The sequence below is a fragment of the Dermatophagoides farinae genome, chromosome 1, assembly GCF_024713945.1.
Source record: "Dermatophagoides farinae isolate YC_2012a chromosome 1, ASM2471394v1, whole genome shotgun sequence".
Taxonomy (NCBI): Eukaryota; Metazoa; Arthropoda; class Arachnida; order Sarcoptiformes; family Pyroglyphidae; genus Dermatophagoides; species Dermatophagoides farinae.
In genome coordinates, this window is record NC_134677.1 from 8,678,685 (window position 1) to 8,696,270 (window position 17,586).

General features: G+C 32.1%; 7 protein-coding genes across 10 annotated transcripts; 4 read left to right on the plus strand and 3 right to left on the minus strand.

Moving 5' to 3' along the window:
- Positions 1-2,921: 2,921 nt before the first annotated feature.
- Positions 2,922-6,152, minus strand: AP-1-2beta (adaptor protein complex 1/2, beta subunit). The gene is made up of 2 exons (XM_047056015.2): positions 3,863-6,152; positions 2,922-3,801 (listed from the first exon to the last, which is right to left on the minus strand). The coding sequence occupies exons 1-2, from the start codon at positions 5,987-5,989 to the stop codon at positions 3,124-3,126; spliced, it is 2,805 nt and encodes a 934-aa protein (XP_046911971.2). The 5' UTR covers positions 5,990-6,152; the 3' UTR covers positions 2,922-3,123.
- Positions 6,153-6,313: 161 nt separating this feature from the next.
- Positions 6,314-7,312, plus strand: LOC124492295 (protein AATF-like). Its single transcript, XM_047055157.2, has one exon. It carries the CDS (start codon positions 6,416-6,418, stop codon positions 7,310-7,312), a length of 897 nt encoding a protein of 298 aa, XP_046911113.2. The 5' UTR covers positions 6,314-6,415.
- A 400-nt stretch (positions 7,313-7,712) lies between these two features.
- Positions 7,713-9,188, plus strand: LOC124492294 (protein shifted). Its single transcript, XM_047055153.2, has 5 exons — positions 7,713-7,942; positions 8,016-8,486; positions 8,577-8,695; positions 8,764-8,852; positions 8,919-9,188. Exons 1-5 carry the CDS (start codon positions 7,714-7,716, stop codon positions 9,103-9,105), a joined length of 1,095 nt encoding a protein of 364 aa, XP_046911109.2. The 5' UTR covers position 7,713; the 3' UTR covers positions 9,106-9,188.
- boca (LDLR chaperone boca) lies at positions 9,108-9,799 on the minus strand. The gene has a single exon (XM_047055160.2). The coding sequence runs from the start codon at positions 9,720-9,722 to the stop codon at positions 9,177-9,179; it is 546 nt and encodes a 181-aa protein (XP_046911116.2). The 5' UTR covers positions 9,723-9,799; the 3' UTR covers positions 9,108-9,176.
- Positions 9,800-9,806: 7 nt separating this feature from the next.
- On the plus strand, positions 9,807-11,238 carry CycC (cyclin C). Its single transcript, XM_047055158.2, has 7 exons — positions 9,807-9,940; positions 9,992-10,098; positions 10,163-10,369; positions 10,426-10,609; positions 10,674-10,910; positions 10,972-11,010; positions 11,081-11,238. Exons 1-7 carry the CDS (start codon positions 9,909-9,911, stop codon positions 11,142-11,144), a joined length of 870 nt encoding a protein of 289 aa, XP_046911114.1. The 5' UTR covers positions 9,807-9,908; the 3' UTR covers positions 11,145-11,238.
- On the minus strand, positions 11,031-12,430 carry RpL8 (ribosomal protein L8). Its single transcript, XM_047055159.2, has 3 exons — positions 12,126-12,430; positions 11,658-11,951; positions 11,031-11,593 (listed from the first exon to the last, which is right to left on the minus strand). Exons 1-3 carry the CDS (start codon positions 12,261-12,263, stop codon positions 11,252-11,254), a joined length of 774 nt encoding a protein of 257 aa, XP_046911115.1. The 5' UTR covers positions 12,264-12,430; the 3' UTR covers positions 11,031-11,251.
- A 256-nt stretch (positions 12,431-12,686) lies between these two features.
- LOC124492293 (ATP-dependent RNA helicase DDX3Y) lies at positions 12,687-17,112 on the plus strand. 4 transcript variants are annotated; one of them, XR_006959015.2, is made up of 7 exons: positions 12,687-12,898; positions 12,970-13,099; positions 13,157-14,092; positions 14,158-14,511; positions 14,698-15,166; positions 15,229-15,578; positions 16,927-17,112. XR_006959015.2 is itself a non-coding variant. In XM_047055152.2 (6 exons), exons 1-6 carry the CDS (start codon positions 12,857-12,859, stop codon positions 15,416-15,418), a joined length of 2,121 nt encoding a protein of 706 aa, XP_046911108.1. In that variant the 5' UTR covers positions 12,687-12,856; the 3' UTR covers positions 15,419-17,112. The 4 variants fall into 4 exon arrangements, 3 of the variants coding, with proteins under 3 accessions (XP_046911108.1, XP_075591578.1, XP_075591579.1); XM_047055152.2 differs by having other exon boundaries at positions 15,229-17,112; XM_075735463.1 differs by having other exon boundaries at positions 14,158-14,505; positions 15,229-17,112.
- Positions 17,113-17,586: the final 474 nt, after the last annotated feature.

Consider the following 17,586-nt stretch of genomic DNA (forward strand, 5'->3'; position numbering starts at 1 on the left):
CGTAATGATGAAGAAATGAAAGAACAAAAAAAAAATGCTGATGACTCGATCATTTTGTGACACCGCCTAATATAATGACCAAATATTATTTGTGACCAAATGACCAACAATATTGTCTAAATAAGACAATCATAAACGGGCAACAAACACAAACACACACACACACACACACACAGGCAATCAACAAGCTCGTGAATGGCAATAAAACCCGTTTTTTCTTTCTTTCTTTCATTCATTCACCGGTACACTAATGGTTTCTTTGTCTCAAGACCGACATTTACTTTTGGGAATCTTTTTTTTTTGTTTCTAATAATTTTCGATTGATTTTAAAAAAAAATTTCGGCTTCAGAACCAAAAAAAAAAACGATTCAATCATCTTCATTCGTTTTTTTTCTTTTGTTGATTTTGTTTTTGGTGTTTATTATTGATCGATCGATTGATTCATAAACACACACACACACACAATGATAATTTTTTTTTCACAAGGAATTTTGATTACTCGAGGGACTCATCATCATCATCATTATGATGATGATTGAATAAACGTCCATTATCATTGGTGATTGGCCAACCAAACAAACAAAAAAAGTGAGAGAAAAAATTTCAATCTAATCAACCTGGGAAATGAGACCAAAAATTCGTGACATTTTTGTTGTTGTTGTTGAATTTTGAATTTTTTTTTCTATTTTTAATTCAAATTCATTATAACATCTGTCAATAATTAGTGGCCATTCTGGGTGAAAATTCTGAAATGAATGTGAGAAACAAAAAAAATCTCTTTTTTCTTTCTCTCGTTTGTCCTATATTTTATCATAGCATATCTCATCAGAAATGAAAAGTGAACCATGTCGTTTTTTTTATTGCTCAACAACAACAACAACAATCACCCAAAATATTGATATTGTTGTGGGTGGTGGTGGTATTTTTTTGGCCCATTATTCTTGTTGGCCTGAGGTAATAAACACAACACAACACAACACACACATAATAGGACCCATTGACGCCAAACAATTTACCGAAATGACAATGATGATTATCAATAATGATATGCGGTGTGTTTCTAAAAAAAAAATAAATAAATGTCCCAATTATTTTCTAGAGGACACAGAAAAAGAAAAATCTAGGTCCCGTTGATTTTTATGTGACAACTCTATGTGTGTGTGTGAATGTTGTTTTTTCTACTGAAAAAACTTTTGCTTTCGAGAACCAAAAAAAAAAAATTCCAATGAATCAGTATAATGATGAGAACCACACATCAAACATTGAAATATTTTTGTTTTCCCCCTTCAGTTTCGGCTTCAATTTGATCATCATGTTTGTTTGTGTGTGGGTAGTCATCACCCAAGAAAAGAGAAAAAAAATTCCCATTTGATATATTGATCGGTATATGATTGTTGTGTTTGGTCATCATTGTCACATTTATATTTACGCGCACACATTTGTCACAACTAATCAAACGAACACACACACACAAAACATTTATTCGTTTGTCCTAAATAATAGCAACCCATGAATATATTACAGATCTAATTATCGTCATATTAATGGTCGATAATTGTTTACTTCAATATTTACCCGCCGTTGAGATTTTCTTGTTGTATGAATCAATGTGATATATTTGTTGTTATGTATAAATAATGGTGGTGGTCGTCTTCGTCGTCTTTTAACATTGAATCATCATCATCATCATGCAAATATAAATTGATTATTTTATTAGCGTAACACGCACTACAAGTGGTCCAAATTTCTCCTTTTAAACCATCATTATCGTCATAGTTGTTGTTGTTGTTGTTTTTTGTTGTCATTATCATTATCATTTGTTTTGGCTTATATTTCACATTCTCATTCTCTCGATGATGTACGTTTTGACTACCACCACCCAATAATATTTACCACCCAAGAAACTTTCCAAAAAAAAAACTATCACGTGTTATATTTGCTTGCTTGGTTGTTTTTTTTTGTTTTGGTGTCAAATTCTGACAAACAACAACAAACTTGTCAAAAAAAAAAAATTCATGTCACATTTTGGGGGACCATGGTTGATAATATTTACATTACACTTTCGTGGGTGGTTTTTTTTATAGATTGATTTAATTTAATTATTTTTAATAATAATTCGTTCATCATTGCGTGTGTAATGTGTAAATTTCAATGTCACATATATTCATATGTGCATGAATAATTTTGGTTTTTTTTTCTTTTCTATTCTCTCTCGTTAACATTGACATAATTTAATTGAAAACAAAATTGTTGTTGTTTTGTGTGTGTATACTAAGCTTATTATTTATGTAATAATAATAGGCCACACACAGCACCAACAACATGGACGATTAGAGAATTACATAAACAACATACTTCCACCTCTCTCTCTCTCTCTCTCTCTCTCTCTCTCTCTCTCTCTTTGGTCATCACCTGTCTCCATTCATCAACTTGTGCAACAAATAGTAAGGGTGATGGTTTATTTCCAGATTTTCTGAATATCTGATCGAATCCAAAAAAAAAAAAAAAAACAAAAGTTTACGAGCTAATCATAACATTGATTGATTCAAGCTGTGCGCTATATAAAAATTTTCATTCATTCATTCATTCAATTTTTAATAATCTCTCATGGTTGTTCAAGATTCAAAGTTTGACAAGTTGATCACTCACGTGTTGTGCACACACACACACACAAGATAATCCGACAAGTTGTGATCTGAAAAAAGGGGTTACATATCGTGTATGATTGAGCAACCATGCAAGTTTGTGGCTATGGTCAGGAAATAAAAATGGACAATTTTTTTTTTGACACTAATCAGATTTTTTTTGTTTATTCATTCAATTACATTATTATTGACCGGTAGTGATTATTATTTCGATGGATGAAATTACAATGAATTTACTACTTTTGTACTTTATAACAGACAAATATTATTATTATAAGGACTAAATTTTATTCATTCATCTGATTTGTAATAATTGAAAATTATAGCAATTCAAACACATGATAATTGATTTTCTAATTTGAATTGCAAAAATTAGGAATGCGAACAAGAAGAATTTAACTTTGTGTTTGTTTAGTTGATTATTTTTTTTGATGACGATATTTTTTTTGGGGGAGAAAAGAAAAATTATGATGATAAATTAATTATGAAGAATGGCATCATATATTTGATGTACAGGTGTCGCTACATCGGTTACACGAGCTTTCAATGAAAGAACAAATTGTGAATTACCTGGCTGTATTTTGAGCTCAGCCAATACCCAAATGTTGTTGGTGAATTTCATCGATTGATAAAGCATATCTTGTCCTTCTACATTACGTCGTGCAATAGTGAATATATTGTTCGATTGTAATTTCTGTGATATTTGTTCCACGGTCAATGTTACATTTTCAATATTGAATTGTACTTCATTCTGTGATGGAATATCTTTCCATGTGGAAAGAAATACACGTTTATCCATGGCACCATCTTCACTGCAAAATACATTGACCGGTACTATACAGCTGAAATAGAAAACATCCACATGATTTTTTACGGCCACTTGTAAACTAGTCAATGGATCCATTTTTTGCACTTGTCCCAATGTATTTAACTGTAGACTGATTTCAGCATTGGTATTCGGTTGTAATGGTGTTGGAACCTGAAGCGGTTGTGCCGGTGCTAAACCAAAACTATTCTTATTGAATTGGATAGCAAATCCACCCATAGCTTGCATTGCTTTATTATGAAAAGTCATATCCATATAGATCTGGCCATTTCGTCTAGAAAATGTTCCTTCAATTTCCAATCCTTTTCCACGAACTGCAGGCAACCAAACCTAGAAAAGAGAATTGTTTGTTTGTTAGAAATTTTCATAAAGATTCCAACAGAATACATACTTGTTTAGGTGGTGAATAAAATGTTTCCGAAGTTGCCAGACCAAAAATATCGCCCAATAGACCAGTGGTTGATAGTCCAGCGGTCGATGCGGTTGCAGCTGCAGTTGATGGTTGATCTGAACTACCACCACCCCCACCACCACCAAGCAATGTATCCAATCCATTACCAAGAAAATCAACATTACTACCGCCGGTACTAGCGGATGGATAAACGTTTGTCGTACCAGTTGCATTGATATCTAGACTGAGAAGATCTCCAATCAAACTATCGGCAGCCGGAATGACAGTCGGTTGAGCTTGATCAGCCGCATTATTATTATCTTCACCTGAACCATTACGGCTCATCAATGTTTTACGTTGATAACCACTTCGACCTTCGACAAACGAAGACGGTGGTTTATGATAAACCGAAGCCAAACTGCCAATATGACAGATCAGTTCATCCAATAATGTTGGCTCCAATAGATCAGTTTCTTCCGAAATCAATGGTTTCTCAGCAAGAACCACTTCTTTGGCAGCAGCCGGATCTGTTGATAGTAAACGCCAATAAATGAAGCCACGATCACGAAGATCTGGATTGTCACTATCCTGAGTGGCTAGGCTTAATACTTGCTGCACCAATTCTTGTGTTTCGGTTGGTCGTTTAAGAAATAATTTTACGATTGCTGTCAAAAGTTGTAGCTGAACTTGTGTGTTCTCATCATGAAAACCTTCCAAAAATGTTTCCAACAATTCATCAGCATTATCGATTCGTTCAGCATATTCACCAATGATCCAGATCATCGATGCTCGTGCTTCTGGTTCATCCAATGTATCCAAATTTTCACACAAAGTTGAAATGATACTTTCATATTTATTGGGATATTTACGGAAAATATCTTTGATGACAACAATGGCTTCTTGTACAACATAATTGACTTTTGTCTGAATCAATTCCAATAATGTGGCCACACATCGTTCAGCCGATTGTTCAACTTTGATGGCACAACGACCAATAGCACGTACTGCTTTTCGAACAAAATCGACATCCACTTCGGTTGCATATTCTTTCAATTCGGCTAGAACTTGATTAATGTTAGCCTGTGATGCTAACCGGATCATTATGTCCAATTTTTCCAATTTAACATAGATTGGATCATTGTATTTGACGAAAAATACTTTCATCTCATGTTTAAGAATATCTGGCCGTTTCTGTACGATTAGATTGATATTACGAAGTGCAACATATTGAACTTCTGGTTCACTAGATAACAATGTAACCAATGGTGGTGCCAATTTTTTCGTCAATGTTCCAACAAAATCAGAATCCTGTGCAATCATTTCCAGAAATTTCATTAAAACTTTTACAGCACTTAAAACAACGGCGGCATTTGCATGTGCTAAACGAGGTGTAACACGTTCACAAATACTTTGTGCTTCACGATCATCGGCTGGTGTGTAATTGGACAATGCATCCAATATGAATACCTGGCCCCATTCATTGCATTCATTCAGAGCCGTCAACAATTTATTGATGGTTTGCATATTCAATTCAACCAATGATTTTCCTGAACTGGATGCTTCGTTTATTTCGGATAATGCAGCAACAGCATTAGCAACGACCATAGGATTCGAATCGGACAATAGATCTTTGAGTAGATCAAGAAATCCTTGTTCTTCAACCATCTGTGCATTGATATCATGCAATTTTGCTACACATACGGCAGCCGTTTTTCTTACATATGGATCTTCATCTCGTAAACATTTCCGTAATGGTTCACATAGATATTCGGTAATTTTATCCACTCGAATACAGCCCATAGTACGAACGGCCAATGCACGAATCAATGGATTAGGATCTTCACAATCTCGAACGAACGTATTCACAGCCATTATGGCCAAATCGGGCTGACTTTTAGCATAGTTCATCAAATAAAGATAGACCAATTTTTTCAATTCCAAATTATCTGTCTGCATACAGTTAACAACATCGGGAAACAATGCTGATACATCTTTACCAACGGTCATCGACGCAATCACTTTTTTCACAGCTTCTCGTCGTTTTTCTTTCTTATCACTGTTCAATTCACTTTTCAATTCGAATATTTCACCTTTTTTGGTGTTTGCAAAATATTTTGCATCGGTCATTTTCTATATTCAAAGTAGATGTTGATCGATTTGGAATGTTGAACAATGGTGATGAATGAATATATATTATTATTATTTTGTTATTCTAACGCCCAGAACAAAATAATTATTTTTTTTTAGCAAAATTCAATACAATTGACACATCAATCACCTGGGTCGTGATAGTATCCATTCATTTCCAATAGATGGCAGATAATGTGAATATATATCTATCCATACAAAAATGACATACATCATTCGCTTTTTTTACAATCAAAGCAAAAAAAAGTGCGTGAGTATTTTGACTATATCCACACAAAAATTTACCAAGAAATAGCCGAAATACTTCAAGCATTTTTTTTTTTTTTTGAAAAATCGTGATTTATACAATTTTTTTGTTGTGTATGTCCAATAATCCAGTGAACATAATCTGATAATCTGAATAAAATGGATGATGATGGCTATAATGATGAGATTGAAATGAAAGCTATTTCAGTGAAAAATCAAATGATTCTTTATGAATCTTTATTGAATTTACGAATGAAAATTCAAAAACTATTAACATTATCCAATCGTTTACCATTGGATTTGTCCATCTTAAATGATGAACAAAATCAAGAGATGAAAAATCAATCAATGAAAGGTATTCAAAAATTACAAAACTTATTCATTGAAATTGAAGATTTAATCTGTCACTATGGTGATGATGATCCATCATTCGATAGAAAGAAAAGAAAAGCATCCGATCAAATGCAATTTGAACAAATTTTATCGAAAAGATTTTGTACATTAAAAGAATATTATCCCACAATAATCGATGAATGGCATGACAAGACTAAATTTGTTCATACGAATGTTAATCTAAAAAAATTCAATTCATTCGATATTCGACCATCGAAAATAATAGATAAAATTCTTATGGATAAAGATCGATTAATAAATCGTACGAAAATCCAACGAAGTCAATATCAAATTATTGGAGATGAAATCGATGATGATGATGATGATGATGATGATGGTGGTGGTGGTCAACGACGACAAGATATATTTGATGATGATGATTTTTATCAATCATTATTACGACAAATTATCGATAATAAAACATCGAATGCATCATCACAAGATGGATCATCATCATCATCATTGAATAAAATTATTGAAATACAAAGATTACGTAGTAAATCAAAAAAATCAATCGATACAAAAGCAAGTAAAGGAAGAAAAATTCGCTATGATGTTCATGAAAAATTGGTCAATTTTATGGCACCGATCGATCGAACTACGATGGAAGATGAAGCGAAAAATGATTTATTCAAATCAGTTTTCGTGAATTCTGTCATTTAATCGTCAGTTAGTTTATGATTTATTTTCATTTTGTTTTAAAAATACAAATTTTCTTTCTTCAAATGAATAAATTTATTTTTTTTATGGCAATTCAAATTACGCATAACCCTGTGATGATCAACACAGCTGGTCTTGTGGCTGTTGTTGTTGTTGTGGTTGTTTGGATGTTGCCACGCCTTTGTTTTGATTAACTTTTGATATTGAGAATCAATAATTTGGGCCATTTTTTTGTTATTTATTTATCAATTTTCTTTGATTATTTACCACCATATAACTGAAATAATAATTGACTATGTAAAATATAAATATTCAATTTCATCATCAACAAGTGTGTGTGTGTGTGTGTCCACATCAACACGATAATAATAAAATAGAAAAAAAAATTGTTGTTTTAGGCGACGATGATGACAGTGACAACGAATGATTATCGTTATGGAAATTTATCAATTTTATTATATGTCAATTTATTGTTATTATTATTTTGCTGGACATTATCCACAAGCGAAACTGATCTAGATAATTATGGACAACAACAACAACATGGTTCGTTGATGACGACAGCCAATTATAATAAAGATGGCGATATGTCACTTTGGATCGATGAAATGCAAGTAAAGCAATTTTTCAATGGTATATTTTGTTCATCAATTCATTATATCTGTAATTTAATGTTCGTTTCATTTTGTTTTGTTTTCATTTACAGGATTTCCAATGAAAATTCATGCAATTGTTGATGGTGTTGTTTTGCCATATGTTTTGGATCCAAATTTTGAAAAATATCTACCAATCATACCATCACAGGTAACATCGGTAAATTTTACATGGAAATCCGGAGAGAATAGAAATTATTATTATGATTTTGATCAATTGCAATCATTCAATGATGATATATTAAAAGCACCTGTACTATCGATCAAATCAAAAGGTCTAGTGCCAAAACAGCCAACAGTCTTTCAAGTTTTTATTCCATGTATTGGAAACATTTCTGGTATTGCATCATTTACATTAGGATTACGATTGATCAATACAAATACAAATCAGTATTTAGCTGGTACACCGATACGATTAAAATTACAAAAACAATGTACATATCATGGTCCTGATCCAGAATGCGATAAAAAATGTGGAAACAATGGTAAATGTAATAGCGAAAAAATTTGTGTTTGTCCTACAGGTATTCATAACATTATTTGTTTTTTCCCTTAAAATTGTTAACTTGATTTTTTTTCGCCTTTTTTTTTGTTCCACACACACACACACACAGGTTATCTAGGTAAATATTGTGAATCGGCACTTTGTTATCCACAATGTATGAATGGCGGAACTTGTATTGCTCCTGGTGTTTGTGTTTGTTCACAAGGATTTCAGGGGTTACATTGTGAGGTATTTTTTTTTTTATTGAAAATTTAACTATCAACGTTTCTCATTTCAATTTATTCAACAAAAAAAAGGGTGGAATATGTAGCCAAAAATGTTTAAATGGTGGAAAATGTATACAAAAAGATTCCTGTCTTTGTCGACGAGGATATTATGGTCCTAGGTATATTAATATTTTCATCATTACAAACTGATTGATTGATTAATTTTTGTCGTTATATGAATATAGATGTGAATATTCAAAATGTATGATTCCATGTTTGAATAATGGAAAATGTGCTGGCGTTAATCGTTGTAGATGTCGAAAAGAATTCACTGGTTCACAATGTCAAATACGAACAAATAACACTACTAAATTTCATCATAGATTTAAAAATCGTAATCATAGAAAAAAATCAAAGAAAAAATTTGTATAAAATTTCAAGTTTAGTAGTTTTTATTTTTATTATTATTATTTCAACAAAAAATTTTACAAATAAAAATTCAATTACAATTCTTCTTTTTTCTTCTGTTTCGAATATTTGCCTGGATAAACTTTATTCTCAATGGTAACATCTTTACATCGTTTTTGTTGTATTAAAAATTCTTTAGCATCCCATGCTTGTGCACCATCTTTAAACATGAATATAGCACGATTATCATCAACAATAAAACGATCGGCAATGATATGATTATTCTGTAGACTTGATTGCCATAATGATGTAATACTTTCAGTTTCATCACGTGTTGGATTATCATCCACCGAAACAAATGACATTAATGTTTTACCTTTTTTACTTAATTTTAAAACATTTTCTGGATTTGAAAAATCCATTTTTGTCATATCAATTTGTGGTGATTGTTTCCGTAAATGTTCAGGTAATTCATCATCAGGCAATGGTTCTTCATTCTCTTCCCATTGATCAAAAAGACGTTCAAGATCGGCATCATTATAATCACGGATATCTTTTTGTTTCCAGTTTTTTTCATCACAATTAATTAGAGAAATGATAAATATCAGTAAAATGAAACTAGATTTATGATGATTATTCATTATGATGATAATGATGATCAATTCGAAACGGCAATGAATCACATGAATTAATGATGACGTTATTCATGAACGTGTTGCCAATATATTGTGTTCTGTTTTTTAAACAAACTCATCATAAATGAGTCAAAAAAAATTTCAAACAAACAAAATTAATTGAATTTCAAATCAAATTTTTTTTCTTCTAAAATGTCTGGCAGTTTTTGGCGAAGTTCTCATTTGTAAGTTTTGTTTCTGATGTGATAATCAACTGATTGATTTCTTTATTTCAGCCAACAATGGTTATTGACAAGACAAGATCTTCTTCGTGAAAGACATTATGATTTACAGATTTTGAGTGAAGAAGAATATCAAAAATTGATGATATTTTTTGCCAATTGTAAGTGATCAGATTAATCAGATTAGCCGATAATTAATCAATCAATTTTTTTTAAATATAACAGTTATACAAGCACTTGGTGAACAGCTAAAAGTCAAACAACAAGTAATCGCAACTGCAATTGTATATTTTCGACGATTTTATGTTCGTAATTCATTAAAATGTATTGATCCATTGCTATTGGCACCGACATGTTTGTTTTTGGCATCTAAAGTAGAAGAATTTGGTGTCATATCTAATAATCGACTAATAAGCACTTGTCAACAAGTTGGTAAGTGTAATCATAAAATTTACTTATTGCCATTAACTTTTTTTTAAAATCGCTAGTAAAAACCAAATTCTCCTATGCATATCCGCAAGAATTTCCATATCGTATCAATCAGATATTGGAATGTGAATTTTATTTGATGGAGATAATGGACTGTTGTTTAGTATTATATCATCCATATAGACCATTGATTCAATTTGTTCAAGATTGGAATAATAAAGATTCTATGTTATCGACTGCTTGGTAAGTGGTATTAATAATTTTACAGTGGTCATTTTTTATTTTGTTTTTTTTTGGTATGTTATAGGAATGTTGTTAACGATAGTTTTCGTACAGATGTATGTTTGTTATATCCACCACATCAGATTGCATTAGCTTGTCTTCATATTGCATGCGTTATAAATCAAAAAGATTCCAATAAACAATGGTTTGCTGAATTGCATACCGATCTGGATAAAGTATTGGAAGTTACGAAATACATAATGAATCTATATGAAATGTGGAAACAATTTGAAAAACAGGAGAAAAAAGAAATTCCAGAATTGTATGTTATTGATTAATGGATAAATGATGAACTATATATTTATGATTTTCATTTTTTTCAGACTCGAAAAAATGCCCAAACCAAAGATACAACCTTCAAGGTAAGTTTGATTGAATTAAATGCTGTGATTACAAATCATTCATTTATTCATTCGATTGTTTCATTTTTAGACCACCATCACAAGGAACAAATGATAACCAGAATTCCGTATCACAAAATAGTATTCAAAAATGAAAATTTTTTGTTTTTTTCAGATTGGTGGTGGTGGTGGAACATGTTTTATTTTTCACAAAAAATAATAATAAAAGAGGAAAAATTGAAATTACAATTTTATTGGTTCTCTATTTCTCTTCTTTGACTTCTTTTTTACCACCTCTGATACGGCCAGTACGACGAGCAGCAATAAGACCAACTTTACGACCAGCACTTGCATCACGACGTACGGTCGAAGCTTTACCAATGTGTTGATGATTACCACCACCGTGTGGATGTTCAACTGGATTCATAGCAACACCACGAACTTTGGGCCATGAGTTTCGTTTAGCCTTGTATTTGTGATAAGCACGGCCAGCTTTCAGGATTGGTTTATCGATACGACCACCACCAGCAATGATTCCAACCATGGCTCGATTAGATGATTGAATTACTTTCTTGGCACCCGATGGTAACTTGATACGGGTTTTCTGAACGCAAATATAACAATATACATTAGTTTCAAACATGACAAATATACTTTTGAAATAATACCTTGGTGTCTGGATTATGGGAAATAACAGTGGCATAATTTCCAGAGGCTCTTGCCATTTTACCTCGGTCACCTGGTTTTTCTTCCAGATTACTGACAACAGTTCCTTCGGGCATTGTTCCAACCGGTAGAATGTTTCCAATTTGAAGGTTTGCCTTTCGGCCACAATAGACAAATTGTCCAGTGTACATTCCTTCAACGGATAGAAACAATTCCTTTCTTAATTTGTATTTGTATGGATCGCGAAAAACAACAACGGCCAATGGAGCACCACGACCTGGATCGTGAATAATTTCCTAAAAAAAAGACGACAGAAATTTAGTAAAGAATTGCACAAAATAGAATAGTTTCAATTTCATCCGAACATTCAGAAACAGCCTCTAATTATCATTCATGGAATTTATGCATTTTACAAGATTAAATTTACATCATCTTTTCATTGAAGAATTCGATGAAAAAAATCGACTTACTTTGACAACACCTTTAATGTAGCCATGTCGTTCAGCAAAATCGATAGCGCGGAATTTCGGCGCTCCTTTACGATGTTTATTATGGCTCTTGAAAACGGAACCAGCACCTTTACGTTGACTTCGAATTACACGTCCCATGATGATGATGAATGATGGTGAACGCGAAAAGAAAAATGAAATTAAAAAACAAAATCAAAATCAAGAAAAATCACCACATGAACACGTGAATATAAAGAAGAAAAAAGAACAGTGCCTGTGTGTTTGTGTGTGTGCGTGTGCTACGCGGAAACGGGAAACAAAGAAAACTTGTTTCGTGTGAGTTGAAAAAAGTTTCGGAAACATTTCTCACAAAAAATTTCATCATCAAAAAAAAACTAAATAATTTAATAATTAATTAAAAATTTAGAAAATTTAAAGAAATTAACAAAACATCATTTTTTCTATTGATTATCTGGAACAAAATTGACTCGAAATTCATGGCTAAATTAATAAAATCAGATAAAAACATTACATCGTATATGAACGGTATTTTTTCTAGTGGAATATTTGAGAAAAGTGAGCACACAAAAAGCTGTGTTGCTCATTGTGATTACATTCAATTCGAAGTTAGTTGTTTCATTGTCAAGTTGTAACTAGACTTTAACAATTTGTGAAATTAAACAAAAAAAAATTCTTTTTATTCTTTTAGAAAATATTCATATTTCTATTCTTAGTTCTTAATTCAATTTAATATGAGCTATCCTCAAAATGGAAACAGTCCTCTAGATCAGCAGGTAAGATTTTTTTGTTTTCATCATAAAAAGGTATATCAAAATATGTGATTTATTAATTGACTTTTATTTAGTTTGCTGCTCTGGATATGAATCAGAACAATGCCCCTCGATTCGATGCTGCTTCTGCTGCTCCAATGCAAGCAAGAGGCTATGTGAATTCCAATGAAAATTTTCAGAATCCTGAAATGTACAATCGTAGAGGTAAACTTGTGAAATTACTATCTAATTTAATCATGTGAAATAATAAATTTTTCTTAGCCTATAATAATCAATACAATGATGGTGCTCGTGACTCATACAATCGCCCTAGAACATTTAACAATTCCGGTGATCGTGGTGGCAATCGAAATTTCAATGATAATCGCTATCCACGTGAAAATGGCTTTGTGAATCGTGGCTACAACAATAATAATCGATTTTTTCCTCGAAGCAATGCAAATCTTGCATGGCGAGATCTTCCTCAGCCACAACAGCCTCAAATGGAAATTGCAAACGGATTCCAGGCAGAGAATCAGAACCGAAATTTCTATCCTCGGAACAATGTTAATGGATTTGCTAATAATAATCGAGTTAGCAGCGGTAATTTTTATCCACGAGGTCCACCACCTCAACAAGTTAATCAAGATTGGACAAACCCATTGCCACGAAATGAAGAATATGAAAAGCATCTATTTGCTGGCGTTCATACTGGTATTAATTTCGAAAAATATGAAGATATTCCTGTAAAAGTTACTGGTGAATGCTGTCCTCAGCCCATCGAATCTTTCGATGATTCTCAATTGAAATTAACTCCGATCATTGAAAATAACGTTAAACTGGCCAATTATGATAAACCGACTCCGGTGCAAAAGTATGCCATTCCCATTATAATGGCTGGTCGTGATTTAATGGCTTGTGCACAAACTGGTTCTGGCAAAACTGCTGCTTTCCTTTTGCCCATCTTGAATAATGCTTTCATATCTGGCCCTCCTGCTCCCCCACCTGTACGTCGACCTGGTGGCTTTCGAGCTCGACATTTTCCGTTGATTTTGATTTTGGCACCAACACGAGAGTTGGCACTTCAGATTTATGATGAAGCCAAAAAATTTTCTTATCGCTCCCGTGTCCGACCATGTGTCGTCTATGGTGGATCCGACATTGGTGCCCAAATGCGAGATTTGGACAATGGATGCCAACTTTTAGTTGCTACTCCAGGTTAGTAAAGTATTCGAGTATGATATCATCATCAATAAATTATAATCAATCTAATAATTAAATAGGACGTTTGATTGATATGGTGGAACGGCGAAAAGTTAGTTTGGAAAAGATTGCTCATCTTGTTTTGGATGAAGCCGATCGTATGCTCGATATGGGTTTTGAACCACAAATTCGCCAAATCGTTGAACAATGTGACATGCCTGAAACTGGTGTTCGACAAACTTTGATGTTTTCTGCCACGTTTCCAAAAAAAGTTCAAGAATTGGCTACAAACTTTTTAGAAAATTACATTTTCCTCACTGTTGGACGTGTTGGAAGTACTTCGGAAAACATAACCCAAAAAATTGAATGGGTCAATGAGAACGACAAGCGTTCCTACTTGCTTGATTTATTGAACAACGATGTTCATCGTTCAGGTTCGTATTTTTTCCAATGAATGTTTTTATTCATTCATATTGTGATGATCTAATCACTTTATCAAGACACTCGAAGAATGATCCTAATGATTAATTATAGATTATAACTGACAAAAAAATATTTTAATATTTTTTGGATGCTCATGTATACATCAATTTAATGCTCTTTTTTCATTTTATTTTTAGGCCCTGATTCGTTGACTCTGATCTTTGTTGAAACCAAAAAAGGTGTGGATTATCTGGAACATTTCTTGGAACGAAATGGTTGCCATGTAAGCAGCATCCATGGTGATCGAAATCAAAATGATCGTGAAGATGCATTGTACAGCTTTAGAGCTGGTAGAACTCCAATCATGGTTGCAACAGCTGTTGCTGCTCGTGGTCTTGATATTCCCAATGTCAAGCATGTAATCAATTTCGACTTACCAAATGATATTGAAGAATATGTTCATCGGATTGGTCGAACCGGTCGTGTGGGCAATTTGGGTTTGGCCACATCGTTTTTCAACGACAAGAATAAAAACATTGCCGTCAATCTTTACGAACTTATGGTTGAATCAAAACAAACTATTCCAGATTTCTTGACCAACATGGTTAAATCGATTAATGCGGAATCACGAAGCTCTTGGAATCGTCACAAACCAGGCCCACGAAGGTTTGTTATCATGTCGTCGAATGATTGAATATTAACTTTTTAATATTTGAAAATTTCTATAGATATGGAGCTGGTAGTTTTATGTCACGAGATTTCCGACAATCTTATGATGATCATGGTGAATCACCACGTTATTCAATGGCACCACCGCGACAAATGAATGGATTTGTTAGTTACAACAATTCAAATCACAACAATTCATATTCGCGTCCATCCAACCCTCGCAACAATGTTCCAAGTTGTTGGGATTAATTGTGATTGGGTTGATTTGATCAATCTGAATCTACAAAAAAAAATTGGCTCGTATGACTTGGCAATGATGCGTTCCTTTTGATTCTTTCCCTATCGTCAAGTCATATCATTTAAAATTGGCATCATCAACAATTATTACGTTTATTTATGAAATAATGTGGTTAGTATTTTTATTTCAATTAACTTTTCCCCTTTATAAAATCGGCATTCACGTACACACACACACGTACACATTTATCATTCATTTTTTCAATTTTCCATACAACACAATAATATTTAATTGATCTCGATTTTGATTGCAATTTGTGTAAGCTCGGTTTTTATCCTTAGTGACAAAATGCAATCGATCTTTATCAATTTTTTAAACAAAACAAAAAAACAAAATTCATAGCTGTGAGACAATTTTTTTTATATAATAACTAAATATGTTGCTTCTTTCTCGGTGTCAGATAATCAGATCAATCACCACATAATTCGGTGATTGATCTAGTCAAATCATCATTTACTCACAATTGTATTTTGTTCGTTTGTTGAATGAACGAACGAACGAACGAATTTGTAATAAGATTTTTTTTTATATTTTTCGATTTGAATGAAAAAGTGAATCAGAGAAAAAGAACCAAAATATGAAAAGAAAAAAAAACATCATCAATACACTAACACATGCATGAATCATCATCATCATAAATCATTCTAGTCTTACCTCTTCGAATTTTTTTTTATTATTCAAAAAAGAAAACAAATGATAATAGGTTGTTTTTTTAATTTGTTTCCATACAAATGATGTGCGAACAAATGGTAGACGACAACATTTGTGTGCCTTAACTTAAAAAATTTGTTGTTGCAAGCCCAAAAATAAAGATTGTTGTTGTTGTTGTTGTTTTTGGTCAACAACAACGACGACGACGATAATTTGTCGTCAAATCAAGTTGAGGCCCATTCATTGTTCATTGTAACATATAGTATTATCATTAATTAATCAATTTTAAAATAATAAATAATTAGGGCAAAAAAAAGTGAGAAGAAGAGGTGATGATGAAGAAGGAAGACTTTATAATGATTACCACTGCTTATTATTATTATTATTAATTGTATCAAATTGACATTGTATCATCTCTGATTTTTTTTTTGCCTGTTGTTGTTGGATCTGATTTTCACGAATATACATCGCGTTGGCAGCTACATATTTGCTAAATAAAAAAATTGTCAATTCACATCAAACACACACATACATACACACACACACACGAACATGAACATGAACTCAGATTTTTAATTATAAAATTTTCTTTTTTTTTTCTCTATTTCTACAAATTACGAATGCCGTATTATAATTATAATAATATGATAATATAACCTTTATCATCATCATCACTAATTACACAATTGTCTAATCCTTTCTTTACCAATTGATTGATCCATCCATATATGATATATTTGTTTGTTTGGAAAAAAAAATGATGGATGGATCCAAACTGACACACACACACACATATACACATACACAGAATCAATTCAATAAACAGCCATCAGAAAAAAAAAATACACCACCACAGCAACAGAATTTTTATGTATCCAATTTGTCCACACACACATCAACAACACACAAACACACACATTATATATCAGTAGTAAAACGTATTTAATAATAATTTAAATTGAAAATTTTTATTAAATTCAAGAAACAACCATAATGAATGAATGGTAAATTAATTTTTTCAATTGGTTCAATTGGCATGTGTTTTTTTGCTTTTTGATCAATTTGAGAAAAATTATTTATAAAAAAATGATGGAACTAGTGCTGCCATCTAGTTTAGGATGATTTTGAACAGTGATGAATAGAAGTTTTTTTGAATTAAATGACAATCGATAATGATGATGAGCAATAAATATATTTGTTTATTTTCACTTTTTTTTTCTTTTCTCTCTCATAAAATTGAAACAATAAAAAAAAAATTTTCGTTAATCAATCAATAATAAAAAAATGATGATTGAATCTGATCAATACAAATCCATAATAAATTGAATGCAAAAATTTCATCGAAATTTTTTTTTTTTTTTTGATTTTTCAGTCATCATTGACGTGGATGATGTTTCTGTCTCATCGTTCAATGTTTGACATCATCATCCACCTACACGTCTGAAAAAAAATTGAATTGTATGAAAAA